Consider the following 16,654-nt stretch of genomic DNA (forward strand, 5'->3'; position numbering starts at 1 on the left):
CCACTACACATCTGGGCAAAAAATCGAACAAGATCAAAGCGCAGGGCAAGGTGGACCTATGAGTACATGCAGCCTTCCAGAACAGAGTGGGCCAGACAGAAAAATGTACAGTAGAGATCTCTCCATTGTAAACAAGCCAGTTAATCTTGATTACTCAATAGGTCATCACATCCTCTATCACAGACCTCCTCTGTTTTGAAAGCAAGTTCAACAGTAGTTCCCAGCAGTTTATAGGAGATCAGGTGTTCCCATACAACTGGTACAAATCTCCAAACTTCTCCCAGGAAGATACTAGATAACCGTGTATTCATATAATAGTCCACAGTATCCACTGGGACGTATCTTCGCACTCCAAAGACTCAGGCTTTCTGGAGGCTAGTTCTCCATCAGGCAATCATCTCTCCATTGCAGACCCACAACCCCGGTCTAAAAGGAATAGGTGGTGAATCCGTAAGATCTACAATTATGGAGCACGTCACTGAAGCACGGATTATGATCATGGGTTATGATATCAATTTTAATGTGTCAGGCAAAGTTGGAGCTCTTTTCAGCAACAGCTTAGAGGGTAGTTTATCTCCACTTCTCTTTTTTACGTCTTTCTCTCTCCAGTTCAAAAGGGGCTAAGCAGATGTGCTTAAAAAGAGACTAACATGCTGTTGGAGACAATCTCTAACCTAGGGGCTCATTAGGATGGCGGACGGACGCCCAGAGGAGGAGAGACCGTCCGCAGGGGCAGCGGCGGTCCCTCCGTGCTAATTAGGATGTGACCGCCACCTTGAAGCAGCACACGCCGCAATGTTAAAAAAACATGTTTTCCTTTGCGTGCACGAAGCTGCAGGCACCGCGTGGTGCCTGCCGCTTCGTGCACGCAAAGGCAGGGGGGTACCATAGGTATCCCCCATGTGCACCCCCCACACCCCCTTCACCCCTGGGGGCCCGCAACGGGCCCCCAAATAAAAGTCCGTATGCCTTTCCACGGCGGAAATGCCGCTGTGTAAAGGCATAGGACCGCTGACATCCTAATATGGCTGGCGGTGTCTGAAAGACACCGCCAGCCATGTTAGAGCTTTTCCGCCGCGGACGGAAGGCGACCGCGGCGGAAAAGCGGCGGACGGAAAAAGATCCCCCAGCCATACTAATCTGGCGGGGGGTCTTTTTTCAGTCCACAGCGGTTAATCCGCATCCTCCGGGCCGGCGGTGGCTTCTGCCGGCCCGGAGGATGCGGATTAACCGCAATCCTAATGAGCCCCATAATACTTAAAAATCAAAACAAACCCCACAATCCCTTTTCCTGCAGTATGTGATATTTTCTACTCCTGTGTCAGTGTCTCATCAGGCAAAATGCAACATGTCTAAGGTCTTTCACACAATAGAGAGCATTTTTCGTCTCTTGAACTCTTCCCTCCTCCAACCAGTTCTGCCCAGTCCCTTTCAAGGGCACTCTTTTTTTCATAGGTGAATTAATCAGAATGCATGAAACTCCAGAGAGAACTGAAAATAAGAAGCCTGTGAGCAGAGCAGCTCTCAACAAGGCTGATGAGCAGGGCAACTAAGGCTTTCCCTACAGAAGAAGACTAATTGTTCAAAGCTCAACCTAAGCAACTTCTGTGTTTGTCCCAGAACCCCTCTGAAGCCTGACATTGGCTGTTGGCCACAACAGAATAATTAACATGGATTGAGATACTTCCACAGCCCAGGAGATGTAATTATTGTTTTGAACTCAGCCTAGCTAATAGAAGTACAAACATTTACAATTCCCATATTTCAAAACCCTAAAAGAATAATACAAAGATATCTCCCATGTTTTCTTTTTAGGATAAATTCACACACACACATAGATTTGTGTTAATTATTACCACAAATTTTCAATTATGAATTTAGAGGTGTTTGTACCTTTCTTTTCCATGACATATCTTACACCACTGCTCCTAACTTTTCAGAAGGTTTAATCAGATAAAAATAGGTACTTGCTTCATAGTGGGGTTAATGATCCTAACTTCACAGTCCTATAACTACTCACACGTAACTTCATACGGTAGTCTTCACTTCTACAGTCACCTATATAGCTTATGGGATGCCAGGTTTTAATAGTTTTCACTTTCCAATCCTGCCCTGATGTCCTGATTCATTGCTATAGAAGCAGGACCTACATGAGAATGAAGGGAAAGACAATTGATACAGAGCACCCAGTGGCTGAAGTGTGCTTCGCATGACTCACTCCACAGCAGTGGTCCCGAACCTACAGGTCGAAAAAGCTAAAAAAAAGACCTTTAGAAGACTAAGGTGGAGGGAATTCCTAACAGTAAGAAAAAATACCTTATAATAACATAAACAAGAGGACCCCCTCTTAAAATACTTAAAGCCAGGGAAAAGAGAGGAAAGAAAAAACACAACAAGAATAGATTCCCTCATGGCCTATATACTTTTTATATTGTGACATGGTTCATATCATTTTCTATGTCCTTCCAAATACAACAATAACAATTTCTTTTTATATTTTCAAAAGTTTATTTCTTTTTCTGTATATATATCAAAAACTTTTTTCTACTTTTAAAAAAAATTCTTTCTTTTAAATTCATTATATTCGTTTGATCAATTTAAACAAACATAAAAACATGATTCATCATTTAAATACATTTAAGGTTTTGTACACAAAGAGAAAAACCCTGATTCCACAACACTAATCACACTCACATACTACTCATACATACACTTGCATACAAATCACTACTCATCCAAACAATCTTTTTTCTGTATATAAGGTGTATGGACAGCAGAGAATAACTCTGTCTGAGTGAGAACCACAGAGTGTTTTGTGGGATTCCACGCCAGGTCTATACAGAAAAAAGATTGTTTGGATGAGAAGTGATTTGTATGCAAGTGTATGTATGAGTAGTATGTGAGTGTGATTAGTGTTGTGGAATCAGGATTTCTCTCTTTGTGTACAAAACCTTAAATGTATTTAAATGATGAATCATGTTTTTATGTTTGTTTAAATTGATCAAACAAATATAATGAATTTAAAAGAAAGACATTTTTAAAAAAAGTAGAAAAAAGTTTTTGATATATATACAAAAATAGAAATAAACTTATGAAAATATAAAAAGAAATTGTTATTGTTGTATTTGGAAGGACATAGAAAATGATATGAACCATGTCACAATATACAAAGTATATAGGCCATGAGGGAATCTATTCTTGTTGAGAAAAAATACCTTAAACATTGAGTAAGGACACATACCTGAGTATTGCACATCTCTGCCTGCAGGTCAGGACCGTCACAGCCACGTCCTCCAAAGGCCGGCCTGGAAACAGCATGGATAAGTGATGAAATGTTAGACAGGAATAGCTTTTTTAGATTTCTATTATTATTTAAGAACCAACCATGACAAAGCTTTCCATGTAACTGACTGAAGACTATAAAAGGACATGAGTTCCTTAGGCCAAGGGTCATTTAAAGTTTAGCAGAAAAGGCGTAGTGACGTAAATTGGCACTGCTCCCACCCCGCCAACATCATTGTTACCTCTCTCTGGCTAGTGTCAGAATGGTTCCAGTTGCATACTTGCTTGCTTTGATTATATGTAACAATGCTGTGCATTGTGCTGTCTTCTGTATAGCACTGCTTCTACCTTTTCATTTGAGTGTGCTCTCCTAGAATGCATAAATAAATAGATATGCACTGGGTTTACCCTCAATGGAGCCTCCACTGGCTTTGTTGTCAGAGACCTTTGACCTGGCAGCGCATCCACCAAAGAGCCATTTGGTCACTTTGGGGAGTCATCCTTATTTATGTCAGGGTCACTAGATGTGCCTGCTCACTACCACCAATGAGGAAATGTTATGTTATGTTATGTTATGTTATATTTAATTTGTAAAGCGCACGGCTACTTGGAAGTGTCCCGGTGCTAGCTTCCGAAAGAAAGAAATGCCTTCTCAACTGATTAAAAAAGCAACGTTTTGAGTTTCTTCTTGAACAGCAATGAGTCTTGAATGCTCCGCAGGGCTAAGGGCAACAGATTCCAGGCCAAACCAGCCCTGCACACAAAGAATTGCCACCCAGACGCTGGCGCTTGAACTTCGGGGTCTGCATCAGCAATTGAGCAGAGGACCGAAGCTGTCTCCCTGGCACATAGAAGGCAAATCTCTTTTGCAGGTAAATAGTGGCCGGTGCCATACAGGGCCCGATGAGCAATGGTCAGCATTTTCAATTTCAGGCGTGATTCAACTGGGAGCCAGTGCAGGGCACGCAAATGTGACCGAACACTGTGTCTAGGAGACAAACCCGCGAGAAGTCTAACCGCAGAGTTTTACACCACTTAAATTTTTTTTACAAGGAACCCCGGACAGTCGACCAAGAGGGCATTGGCGTAGTCCAAACGGGACAGAATTAACGCACGAACCACTGTTTCTCTATAAGTGCTAGGCAAAAAAGGGAGAAGCTTCCTCAAACTCTTAAGCATGCCAAAGCAGGTGCCGGACAATTTCTTCACTTGTGTCGCAAAGTTGAGATTTTCATCGAACCAGACGCCGAGGTTTTTTACGGCTCCTATTCTTTCAGAGGGACGGGGGAAACCCGGAGGCCAAAACCTCTCTCTGAAATCCGATGGAAAGGAGCCAAACAACAGCACCTCCGACTTCCCTTCATTACATTTCAGCTGAGCATTGGCCAACCAGTGGAAGACTGAGGATAAACAGTGTTGGGCTATCCCAACGGAGTCTTCCCCCTTGGGCCATGTAAACAACAGCTGAGTATTATCTGCGTATGCCATAACCCTAGCCCCCAGTGACTCCGCCAGAACCACCAGCGGAGTCACATAGATGTTAAACAGAAGGGGCCTAAGTGATGAACCCTGCGGCACCCCTGTAGTCATAAACATGGACGCAGAGGCACACGGGGGGAGCCAGACCTGCTGCAGCCGGCCCTCCAGGAAGGAGCTAATCCATTGAAGAGCCTTGAGGGAGATGCCTATAGCCGATAGGCGATTGAGAAGCAAGGCATGAGGGACAGTGTCGAATGCCACCAAGAGATCAAGCATAACCAATGCTGGTCTCCCGCCGGCATCCAAACACTCCCGAATTGCCTCAGTGACCTCCAGCAATGCGGATTCCGTGCTATGAGCAGCGCGGAAGCCCGACTGAGCCGGATGAAGCCTGTTTTCCTCCTCAACAAAATTGGTGAGTTGGAAGGTAACAGCCTTCTCGCATACTTTTGCCAAACTAGGTAGCAACGAGATAGGGCAGTAATTCACCGGCATCGTTGGATCCAGAGACGGTTTCTTAAGTAAAGGAAGAATCAAGGCATGTTTTCAAGCCTTAGGCACACAATCCATGCATAGTGATTTATTGATCATGAGATTCACTTCTGTATTTATGGTGTCAGCCAGATCCGACAAAAGCCTGGCAGCATAGGGATCGTTGGGTGAGCCAGACTTAAGGGCCTTCAGAATTTTAAGGGAGCTGGCAGAATCAACTTGCCTAAACTCTGAAAAGGTAGAGAGTGGCTCAGCCCTGCTAACCGGTGAAGATAACACCGCACCGAGATTCCCCGGAGAAATGGATAACGATTCTTGGATGCTGATTATTTTATCCTTAAAGAATGATGCCAAGGAATTGCACCAAGTATCTGAAACCGGAGTAACAGCCGCCTGTGCACTGGGGGCCAAAAAGCTCTGTACTATAGAGAAGATTTCTTTAGAATAATTTTTTGCTCGTTCAATGCGAGTGGCATAGTGCTGGCCTTTGGCCTCCCTGATGGCCGCGTAATATAGTCTTTGTTTAGCTCTAAGAGTGTTTTTTTTTTCAGTTGGGCGGTAGCCACCGGCACGCCAGGCTCTCTCTGCTATTTCGCACTCACGTTTCAGAGTCCTCAGCTTGGAGGAAAACCAAGGCTTGGAGGGGGACTCTCTCCTCAGTTTAGACTTGCAAGGAGCAGACAGAGAAACAACCGAGCCAATAATCCAATCAGCAATCCACTAGTAAGTCCCTTGCGCAGGGAAAAAACGTCCTGTATCTTGGGGTCCTTGTTTTTAGTGTTTTTCACGAAGAAACTCCCACTTTGGAAGTTTATTCGTATAGCAAGTATTTTTAATTACATACAGCCCCTTTATTAACCTAGAATGTCGAGTAGGGACTGAAGCCACGAATTACAACTGTTAAGTATCGATATGCTGACTGTCAACATCAATATATAAATGCAGAACTGAGTCTTGGGGGGGGGGTGGGGACATAAGGGTGGACCATTACATTTCTTTCATGCTTGCCCTGGTGAACCACGAACGACCTGGATGGCGGTTTTTCGATTCCAGATGGAACTTAGCACCATTTCTATTTTCCATTAAGGCTGGAACCTTTATATCTTGGACCCACGACCATTGGAGTCTGTTTTGAACAGCACATTTTTAGTTTTGCATCACATTGATGATTACTTCCTACTTCACCATAGCGCCAGACGCAGAAGGGTGCGAACGGGGACCATTATCTGTAGTTTGGTCCCACGCTCCCTGCAGTTTTTAAATCTTTTCTATTCAAGTTCATGATTTCTATCTACTAAACCCATTGGATGTAAACTGGGACCACCATCTCGAGCTCCTATTTTGCATAACGTCACCATCCTAAAGATCACACCCATGGGTTGGCTGCTCCAGGAGATCCTGTGCGATTTCACTGAGAAAAAATAATTTCTATCGTTGTGATAGTCTGCTTGAACTTGAGGGTATCTCAAGAACCCCTTAGATTCTTATCTTCCTTTGGGAACTAGTACGCCCTTGGAAAAGTTGCGTGTGCATATTGTACAGAGCCCGATGCACTACAATTTATGGTCTTTTTATATACAATGAGAAATATATAATGTTTTTCTGACTATTGAGCAACTCATGAATTCAGCGCGCTGATGAAGGATGGTACATGGTACTTCCGAAACGCGCGTCGGCACATTTCCGTTGTCTTTGTATTGTGTATTTTGTACATGCTGTGTTATATGTAATTGTGTTCTTAGTTGGAGTTTATTGTAACATTATTTGTTCTCATTATATGTCCTTTTTTGGTTTGCTTTTGTTTTTTGGTGGAGACATGTACCGAAATTGTATGGTTCTCTCCCCATTAGATTACGACTCTCATGCACGATATGAATTCCATATAAAACAAATGAATGTTATGTTTATTGTATATTTATGTTATAAAAAATTCTAAAAAAAGAACTTTAAAAAAATCTTTTGATAATAAATGAAGTAAACTACTCATCTGTGGGAAACTGTTTATTGTTGATTCTTTACAGAACGGTAAAATTAATTTGGTAAGGGGTAGATTTGTGTATATTGTTGAGGGGGGATGGGAGACATAGTTAGATTAGGTTAAGTTGGGAGGGACGGAATGGGTTGTGTAACGCACTACAGCGCCTATACTGTGCTATGTGTATGGAAGAAGAAACGACGTATCGATGGACATTACAATTCAATGGAAGTATACATGTTAAATCTGTAAGATAGTACCACTGGTAATTCATTGACTATAGCACCATTGTTTATTTCATATAGAGATCTAATACATGGCATATTAATGCGATTTTTATAATGTACACCATTGACAGAAGAAGTTGTGATAATAAGAAAGTTAATAAAATATGGTTTTTTTTTTAAACCTAGAATGTGGAGTACTGACTGAGACATCTTAAGTATTGGAACAACAATGGAACGGAACTACGGGATCAAAGAACGTAACTCAAATAAAATTGAGCCCAAGTACTGTCTAGCCCGACGGACACAGAAACTTGTTACAGGCTTAACCTGCCTCTTAGTCACTGGGAGGTCTGCTTTTGACTTCTAACTACCTATTTTTATACCAGCCCCATAATTAGCACAAATGTGGCACTCCCTTAAGCAGTCTCATCAAAGAAGCAGAAGAGGGATTCATTGGCCTTGTTGACGTGACTACAAGGCCATCCTCACAGGTGGGATTGAGGTGCACAATATAAGAAGGTTGCAGGGCGTCATGCTAGAAACTGTCCTGAGCACCTACTGAGGTGAATCAATCTGCAGTGCAAGCTTTACAGAAAGTGCTTTCACTTGCGCATACCTGGGATTGTTGCACTGTCGCCTCTTTATCATGACGCCACCTCCACAGCTGCGAGAGCATGGGGCAGTGGGGCTCCAGCGTGACCAGGCACCATGGACTGGGGCAACCGGGTGCAAATCCTCCAGAGAGCTGCAGCGCCCCTTGTGACACCACTGAAATGAAGAACATAGTATAACTTGACATGTTTGTGTTAGGAGCATAGCATGTATGAATGCTTGGCATATCAAGCACATAAAGAGTGAGCTATGGGCAACATATGCTTCTGTACACACTGCACTCTTTTATTTCAAGCTTAGTGTAATTATTCATGTAATTACACTAGTTAATGTAAGTATGTAAACGCTGCATTCATTTTACTATGTACTTAGTGAAGTCATACACACAGGCTGCAAGCACTACACTAGTTGTATCCTGTGCTTAGTGAAGTCATAAACAGACTGTAAGAAATGTGCTATTTGTACTGTGTGCATAGTGCAGTCAGACACATTGACTTTAAACACTGAGCTTTACCACATACAGACATCAAACACTGTGCAGTGTTTATCATGTTTAAAGCATCCAGACACACAGATCGTAAATACTGTACTGTCTTAACATGCCCTTAGTACAGCCAGATATACAAATTGGAAACACCATACTATTTGTAACGTGTCCTCAGTAGCCAGACAAACTAGAAACACCTTACTGTTTGTAAAATGTCCTTAGGAGCCAGACACAAAGATTGTAAACACTGTACTCTTTGTAACATGCCCTTACTACAGCCAGACAAACAGATTGTAAACACTGTCCTGTTTGCAACATGTGTTTAGTATAGCCAGACATACTGGGTGTAAACACTATACTGTTTGTAACCTATACTTAGTACATACAGACACACGGATTGTAAAAACTGTAGTTTGTAATATGTCCTCAGTACAGCCAGACTACAGATTGTAAACACTGTACTGTTTGTAACATGCCCTTAGTACAGGGAGACAAACAGATTGTAAACACTGTCCTGTTTGTAACATGTGTTTAGTACAGCCAGACATATTGAGCGTAAACACTATACTGTTTGTAATTTATACTTAGTACATACAGACACACAGACACACAGATTGTAAAAACTGTAGTTTGTAACATGTCCTCAGTACAGCCAGACTACAGATTGTAAAAACTGTACTGTTTGTAACATGCCCTTACTACAGCCAAACATACAGACTGGCGCCGCGGCCAGGGAGACTGACGTTGGAATCTGGGGACCACGGTTCGATCCCCGGCTCCGGCGGCAGGTTAGCCCAGCACCATGTGACTCTGGGCAATAGCTCGCTTAATCTTCCCGACGGCCCCCAGCGCCTAGAGACCCTTACGGGTGATTGTGCGCTTTACAAATGTGGACTTTGGACTTTATTTGTAAAGTGTCCTTAGTAGCCAGACATACTATAAAACATTGTACTATTTCTAATATGTACATAGTTCAGTCAGACACACAGACTGCAAACAGCGAGCTTTGTCACACACAGACATCAAACACTGTGCAGTTTGTATCATGTGTTTAAAGCATCCAAATACGCACATTGTAAACATTATACTGATTGTAATATATACTTAGTACAGTCAGACACACAGACTGTAAAAACTGTAGTTTGTTGCATGTCCTTAGTACAGCCAGACTACAGATTGTAAACACTTTACTGTTTGTAACACATCTTAGTACAGCCAGGTATACAGATTGTAAATGCTATACTATTTGTAACATGTCCTTAGTGTAGTCAGACCACAGATTGTTTACACTATACTGTTCGTAACATATGCTTAGTAAAGCCAGACACAAAGAGTGTAAAAACTGTACTATTTGTAACATGTCCTTAGTACAGCCAGACTTCAGATTGTAAACACTGTACTGTTTGTAACATGCCCTAGTACAACCAGGCATTCAGTGTCTGACTGCACTATGTACATATATATTAGAAATAGCACAATGTTTTATAGTATGTCTGGCATCTGAGGACATGTTACAAACAGTATGGTCTTTGCTATAAGACCATACTGTTTGTAACATGTCCTCAGATGCCAGACATACTATAAAACATTGTGCTATTTCTAATATATATGTACATAGTGCAGTCAGACACACAGACTGTAAACACTGAGCTTTGCCACACACAGACGTCAAACACTGTGTAGTTTCTATCATGTCTTTAAAACATCCAGACACACACATTGTAAATGCTATACTGTTTGTAACATATACTTAATACAACTAGACACACATATTGAAAAAACTGTACTATTTTGAATGTCCTCAGTACAGCCAGACTACAGATTGGAAACACTGTACTGTTTGTAACATGTCTTTCATACAGCCAGACATACAGATTGCAAACAACATACTTTTTGTAACATATCCTTAGTAGCCATACATACCATAAACACTGTGCTGTTTGTTTGCATCACGTGCTTACTGCAGCCAGATATGCATATTATATACAAATGACTATGGCCTTTTATTAACAGTGGCCTGATAACTTCCGATATGTGCAGTAATCCCTGTTATGGGTTTTCCATTCTTTAGTACTCCAGGTATACAATGGATGCTATGACACCCTGTTTGCTGGGCCCGTATTGTTGGCTTTTAAGACTTAGTGATATTTACTACTGCAAACCAGTGCTAAAGGGTTTGTGCTCTCTACCTTAAACATTGTAAAACTGGCTTACACCCTATTGGCACATTTAGTTTACTTGGAAGTGCCTAGTAAAGTGGCACTACCTGTATCCCAGGGCCTGTAATTTAAATGCTACTAGAGGGCCTGCAGTACTGATTGTGCCATCCACTTAAGTAGTCCTTTTAAACATGTCTCATGCCTGCCATTGCACTCTATGTGTGCAGTTTTAAACTGCTATTTCGATCTGGCAAATGAACCTTTTATCAGGACTAAGCCTTTCTTTTTAATGCATATAAGTCACCCCTACGGTAGGCCCTAAACAGACCATAGGGCAGAGTGCAGTGTTTTAAAAAAGTTGGACATATAAGTTTTACGTTTTACATGTCCTGATAGTGTTATTCACTACAGTGAGGCCTACCTCTCTCATAGAATAACATTGGGGTACCCTATTACATTTAAGAAAAGATAATTCAATTGAAAGCAGGTAGGAAGGTTGAGTTTGGTTTCTAAAGAATTGTAATTTAAAATCATTTTTAATGGGAAGGTTGGATTTTGAGACACAGCTGTGAAAATGCCACTTTTAGAAAGTTGCAATTTTCTAGTCCCAACCATTTGGTGCCTGCTGCCTGCACGCTGGGTCACATGACTAGGCGTAGGGGTCAGTTGGTCTTTGTGTATTGCTCCCAGACAGGGAGACAAAGTGGGAATACGTGTTGGCAGGATGGGCCATTGCATGACTTGATGAGGGATGGAGTGGTCACCCTATAAAACTATAAAAATAAATAAATAAACCACACTTGCACTTCACAAAGACTGCGTCAGCACACTCACAAAGAGTTTTACACCAGTCTATTGTGCCCCGAGACAAGCTGCTGCCAGGGTAGGGAGGCAGGAAATTCCAGCCACCTTTACAGGAGGAAGACTCTAGAAGCTTCTCCTACTTCAAAGTGTGCACCAGGTATGAATATTAGACCCTCAGACCAAGCTCTTCAGTACAGCTCTGGACCTGTGGAAGACTCATAAGGACTGCTGTGCTACTCTGCTGTAAGAAGGACTAAAACTCTGCTGCACTTCTTCTCTAAGTGCAAAAGACTGGACCTGTATCTTAAGCCCAAGATCACCACAGTGACTCTGAGGGCTAATTGACCGGTGTCCTGATCAGTGGCTCCAACCACCTTGAACCAGTGCACTCTGTCTGCTGTGAGTCTTGCACCCCCCAAAGTGGTGCCACCCCAGTCCTGGACCCTCGGAAATGGGCTGACGGTATTCTGCCAGCCCAGCTGTGGTGTTTTGAGCAGAACCAATGCTGTGCAATGCATTGCCTCGCAGCTCCACATCGGAACCACAGATGCAGCACCCCGCTGCTCTTCGCAAGCTCCGCTGAATGATGCATCCTTGCTGCAATTCCTCGCATCACAGTCCCATGAAACTGCTGCTGCTCGACGCAGGACCTCGCATCGCAGGGCCGCTTCTCCTCAGAACCGCTGCTGCTTGATGAATCCTCGGCGCAGGACCTCGTACGCTCCGCAATCTGGATTTAAGGTACTTTGTTCCGCTGGCCTAACTTGGTCCCTGTATCCAGCTCCCGCTCTATAAGGGTTGGCCTGATCTTGTGACTTCGTGCCATGCTGGGGTGGCCAGATAACTCCAGTTAGCACATTTTATTTATGTCCAGTTCTACTGATTGGATTTTATGTCATTTTGGTATCAAATAATTCATTACATTTTACTCTGTTTTTCTAAATTGCTGTGCGATATTTTTGTGTGTTTTCACTTTATTATCGTTTGAAGGGCTGCATAAATACTTTACACATTGCCTCCCAGTCAAGCCTGGCTGCTTTCATGCCAAGCTACGAGAGGATTGAGAAGAGGTTAATTAGGAAGATAGGTTATTTTTATGCTGTACTCATGAATTTCCTTCCGGATGATTTATCCATGATTCAACAAAAATGGCTAGTGAAATTGGGGAACAATGTGTTGCTAGAAGAATCAATTGAGTTAGCTAATTCTATTCTATTTACTGGTAGAACACGCACACAACATTATATGATATTGTTCGATTTGTACTACACCCCAGCTAAGGTAATGAAATGGGGTGCCACAGCCGGTATCTGTTGTAATCGGTGTACCTTGGTTGGAGCAGACACTATTTACATGTTTGTTTTTTGCCCCAAACTCACTATTTTACTTTCAGAAATGCAGAAATGTATCCAGATTATTTTAGGTTACACATTAAATCTAACTCCGGAACTGTTATTATTTGGATTCTCATTAGATACTATAGGAAAAGAACATCACTCCTTGATCTTTATTATGATGTCTGTATTTCGGGCATGTATTACACAAGAATGGATCAGTGTAGACCCACCTTCCTTTTCTATGTGGAGATCCCGTTTGCTGGCTAAATTCAATTTTGAACGTGCTATCTATGCAACAAAAGGACGGAAAAAAAAACAAATGGGGATTAAAATTTGGGAGCCTATTCAACAATGGACCCAAGGAGAAATAAATGGATAAAGTTAAGACATTATTTTTTCTGTTTTATGCAAACTTTATTTTTTCTAATGTAAAATGGTCCTATTTTGTTTTTGTTTTTTTGTCTTCTTTTTTTTTGTTTTTTTTTTGTTTTGATTATGGAATTATGTTACAAATGGATCTGATCTTTATTGTAAATTTTGGTCATCACAAATGTCTCATAGCAAAAAAAGGTAACTTTTATGTAATTTCTTATGTTGTTAATCTGACTTGTTTGCAATAAAAATAAAATGTATAAAAAATAATTTTAAAAAAAAGAGGTTAATTTGGGATTTTTTCTGTATTGCACCCTGAGAAGAATTGTGGTTACTGCTTGAGTAGGGTTTCACTCCCCTCAACCAGCAACCCCAAGTCCTATAAACCTTATCTGCTTGATACATTTTGTCAGGTCCCACTAGTCAACATTTATTGGGGGTAAAAAGCCCTGTAAATACCAGCAGATGAGGATTGTGGTGAGGTGAGCACCAAAATCAGTATGTTATGCCCCCATTCTTTGAGGAAAACTTGTATTAGGTAATCATCACATACAATAACTTCCATACACCTCAGTGTCAGTTTTTAGTGTATGTGATAATTATCGCAGACAAACCCGGCCACTCATAGTGAGTGTTTTGTACAGCTATACTCACAGATTGTAAACATAGCACTATATGTATCGTACTTAGTACAACCATCCACGTAGACAGTAAACATTAAACTCAGATTGTTCACACTGCATTTAGTCATCCATGTAGACTGTAAATATTAAACTCACAGACTGTAAACACTCAAGTGAACATACATGTGCTTAGTGCAGCCGTCCATGTAAACATTAAATTCAGATTGTAAACTGCCCTGCATGTATCATGTGCTTAGTGCAGCCATTCATGCAGATTGTGAACAGTAAACTCAGAGATTGTAAACACTGCATTCAATCATCCATGTAAACTGTAAAAATTAAACTCAGACTGTAAACACTGCACTCTGTTATCCATGTAGTCTTTACACATAAAACTTATATATAGTAAACATTATTAACACTGCTCTAAGTCATCCATTTAGACTGTAAACATTAAACATACAGATGAAAAACACTGCACTATATGCATCATGAGCTTAGTGCAGCACAATGTCTGTAGATAGTTAAATTCAAAGATTATAAACGCAGCCCTGTATGGATCATGTGTTCGGTGCAGCCATGCATTCATTCTGTTAACACTACACTCAGCCATCCATGTAGACTGTAAAAATTAAACTCACACATTGTAAACACTGCACCCCAGTCTTCCATGTAGACTGTGAACATTAAACTCACAGATTGTACATACTGTACTCTGTACTTATCCATGTAGACTGTAAACATTATATTTACAGATTAAAAACACTGCACTATATGCATCATTAGCTTAGTGCAGCAATCATCTAGACTGTAGATCTTTACATTCACAGATTGTAAACGCAGTCCTGAAATTACTCTTTCAGGTTGGTGGCCACAAAATGATTCCAGGGAGTATGGCCGTTAATAAAGAGGTACAGCGACTGTACGGATTGTGCCCGTTTCCACAGTGACATATTCTGTGATCTCATGGACCTGATGTCCAAAGATATTTTGAGATCACAAAGCCTGTGATTTGCAAATCTCATGGTTTGCGACCACAAAATATCTTTTTGTTATTTACAAAAGCCTTTTTGCAAGTTGGAAAGCTATCTCGTAAATGGGCGTTTGCGACCCTCCTTGAATAGCAAATAGAAGAGTAGGTCTAGGGGAGAGTCCCACTCCTATCTGCGATACTTAGAGGAATGGTTCAATAATGTGTGACCACAACTGTTGTTGCAAATTACTGATCATATATGGCCACTTCAGGGTGGCTGGTACTTGATTAGTAAAGGGGAAGCTGTCCTACTAAGGGAAAGTAACAACTGACCCTTTAACGGACACCGGGTAATTTAAAAAATGTATTTCCTTCTGGAATAGGAAATACAAACTACTGTTCTTTGTTGGACTTTGCTGCATTTACAGCACCACACAGGGTCACAATTGTGACCAGCCATATCAACATTCATGAGGCAGCTTATTTTTGTGAGCCCCTGCAAATATACAATTTGCGACACAACACATTAGTACATAGGTCACATTGCAAATTGCATTTGTATTCGCAAACCAGTCATGCAAATTGCACTTTCCTGGTTTGTGAATTGGAATACTACACCAGGTCCACTTTTCTTATAACAGCTGTAGCAATAACTGTTTTAAGAATCTTTACCTGAGAGTGACTCCATTTTGCTCGCCATTCTGCTTGGAACAGCAGAACAGGGGTTGGCAGGACACCAAGCTACTTCCAGGGTCAAGAACTTCTTCCTGGACATCCTTTCTCTAGGAGTACGCAAAGTTGTATTTATGCCAACAAAGTTCCCAATTTTCGCCATCTATAAACTTTCATCCTGGTTTAAATTCGCCTTTGCTCATGCAAAGTTTTTCTGAGCACTTCAAAGTTATGTTATGTTATGTTATATTAATTTATTATGCGCACAGCGACTCCAGCGAAGGAGCGTCCCGGCGCAGAGACAAGGAGAAACATAACACAACAGGATAAAAATAGAACCTAAAAGTGATAACTAAAACAGAAATGTTTTAATAGCTCTTCGAAAAGACAGCAGGTCCTCAAGCAGACGGATTTCAACTGGGAGGGTGTTCCAAAGTAGTGCAGCTCTCACCTTAAAAGAACGACCCCCCATCCTGCTGAGCCTGAATCTGGGAACAACAGCAAGGGCCAGACCTTGGGACCGAAGGTTACGGGTGGGGACGTAAAAGGAGATACAGTTGGACAAGATCTCAGGGCCTATACCTCTCAGGATTTTAAAGGTCAGACAAAGGACCTTAAAAAGAATACGCTTCCTAACAGGGAGCCAATGTAGGGAGCGGAGGACATTAGCCACCGGGCAGAATTTAGGTAGGCCAACAATGGCTCTCGCCGCGGCGTTTTGAACCCGCTGAAAGCGAGTTAACTCAGCCTGGTTAGCCCCAGCCAGAAGAGAGCTAGCATAGTCCAGGCGAGAGATGATAGTTGCCTGGACAACAAGCTGTCTGGTTGGGGCGTCGAAGAATTTAAGAACTGGTCTTAAACCTCGTAACAGTCCAAAACAACAGGCTGCAGTTTTTTTGGTATGCCCTGCAAAAGTGAGACCAGCGTCCACCCAGACCCCTAGATTTTTCACCTCCGACACTGGGGTCGGAGTAGGGCCCAACTCAGAAGGCCACCACTGATCGCCCCAAAGCTCCACTCCCTTCCCGACGACCATTACCTCCGTTTTAGTGGCATTAAGCTGGAGACAGTTTCCTGTCAGCCAGCTAGCCACCGCCTTCAGTCCAGACTGAAACCTAGGGGCATCCTGTTCTGCATCCCCGCTGAGAGTAACCGCCAGC

At 42.0% G+C, this 16,654-nt stretch overlaps 1 protein-coding gene across 1 annotated transcript in view; it reads right to left on the reverse strand.

Annotated features, from left to right (window-relative positions):
• The window catches only part of ADAMTS13 (ADAM metallopeptidase with thrombospondin type 1 motif 13), a 271,774-nt gene that overhangs the window by 167,824 nt on the left and 87,296 nt on the right, over positions 1-16,654 (reverse strand). Inside the window, exons 10-11 of the mRNA XM_078646125.1 lie at positions 8,072-8,223; positions 3,242-3,305 (exon numbers count right to left, since the gene is read on the reverse strand). Coding sequence (XP_078502251.1) covers positions 3,242-3,305; positions 8,072-8,223 — 216 coding nt within the window. The remainder of the gene's footprint in view (positions 1-3,241; positions 3,306-8,071; positions 8,224-16,654) is intronic.

This window comes from Lissotriton helveticus, chromosome 5_1, assembly GCF_964261635.1.
Source record: "Lissotriton helveticus chromosome 5_1, aLisHel1.1, whole genome shotgun sequence".
NCBI lineage: Eukaryota > Metazoa > Chordata > Amphibia > Caudata > Salamandridae > Lissotriton > Lissotriton helveticus.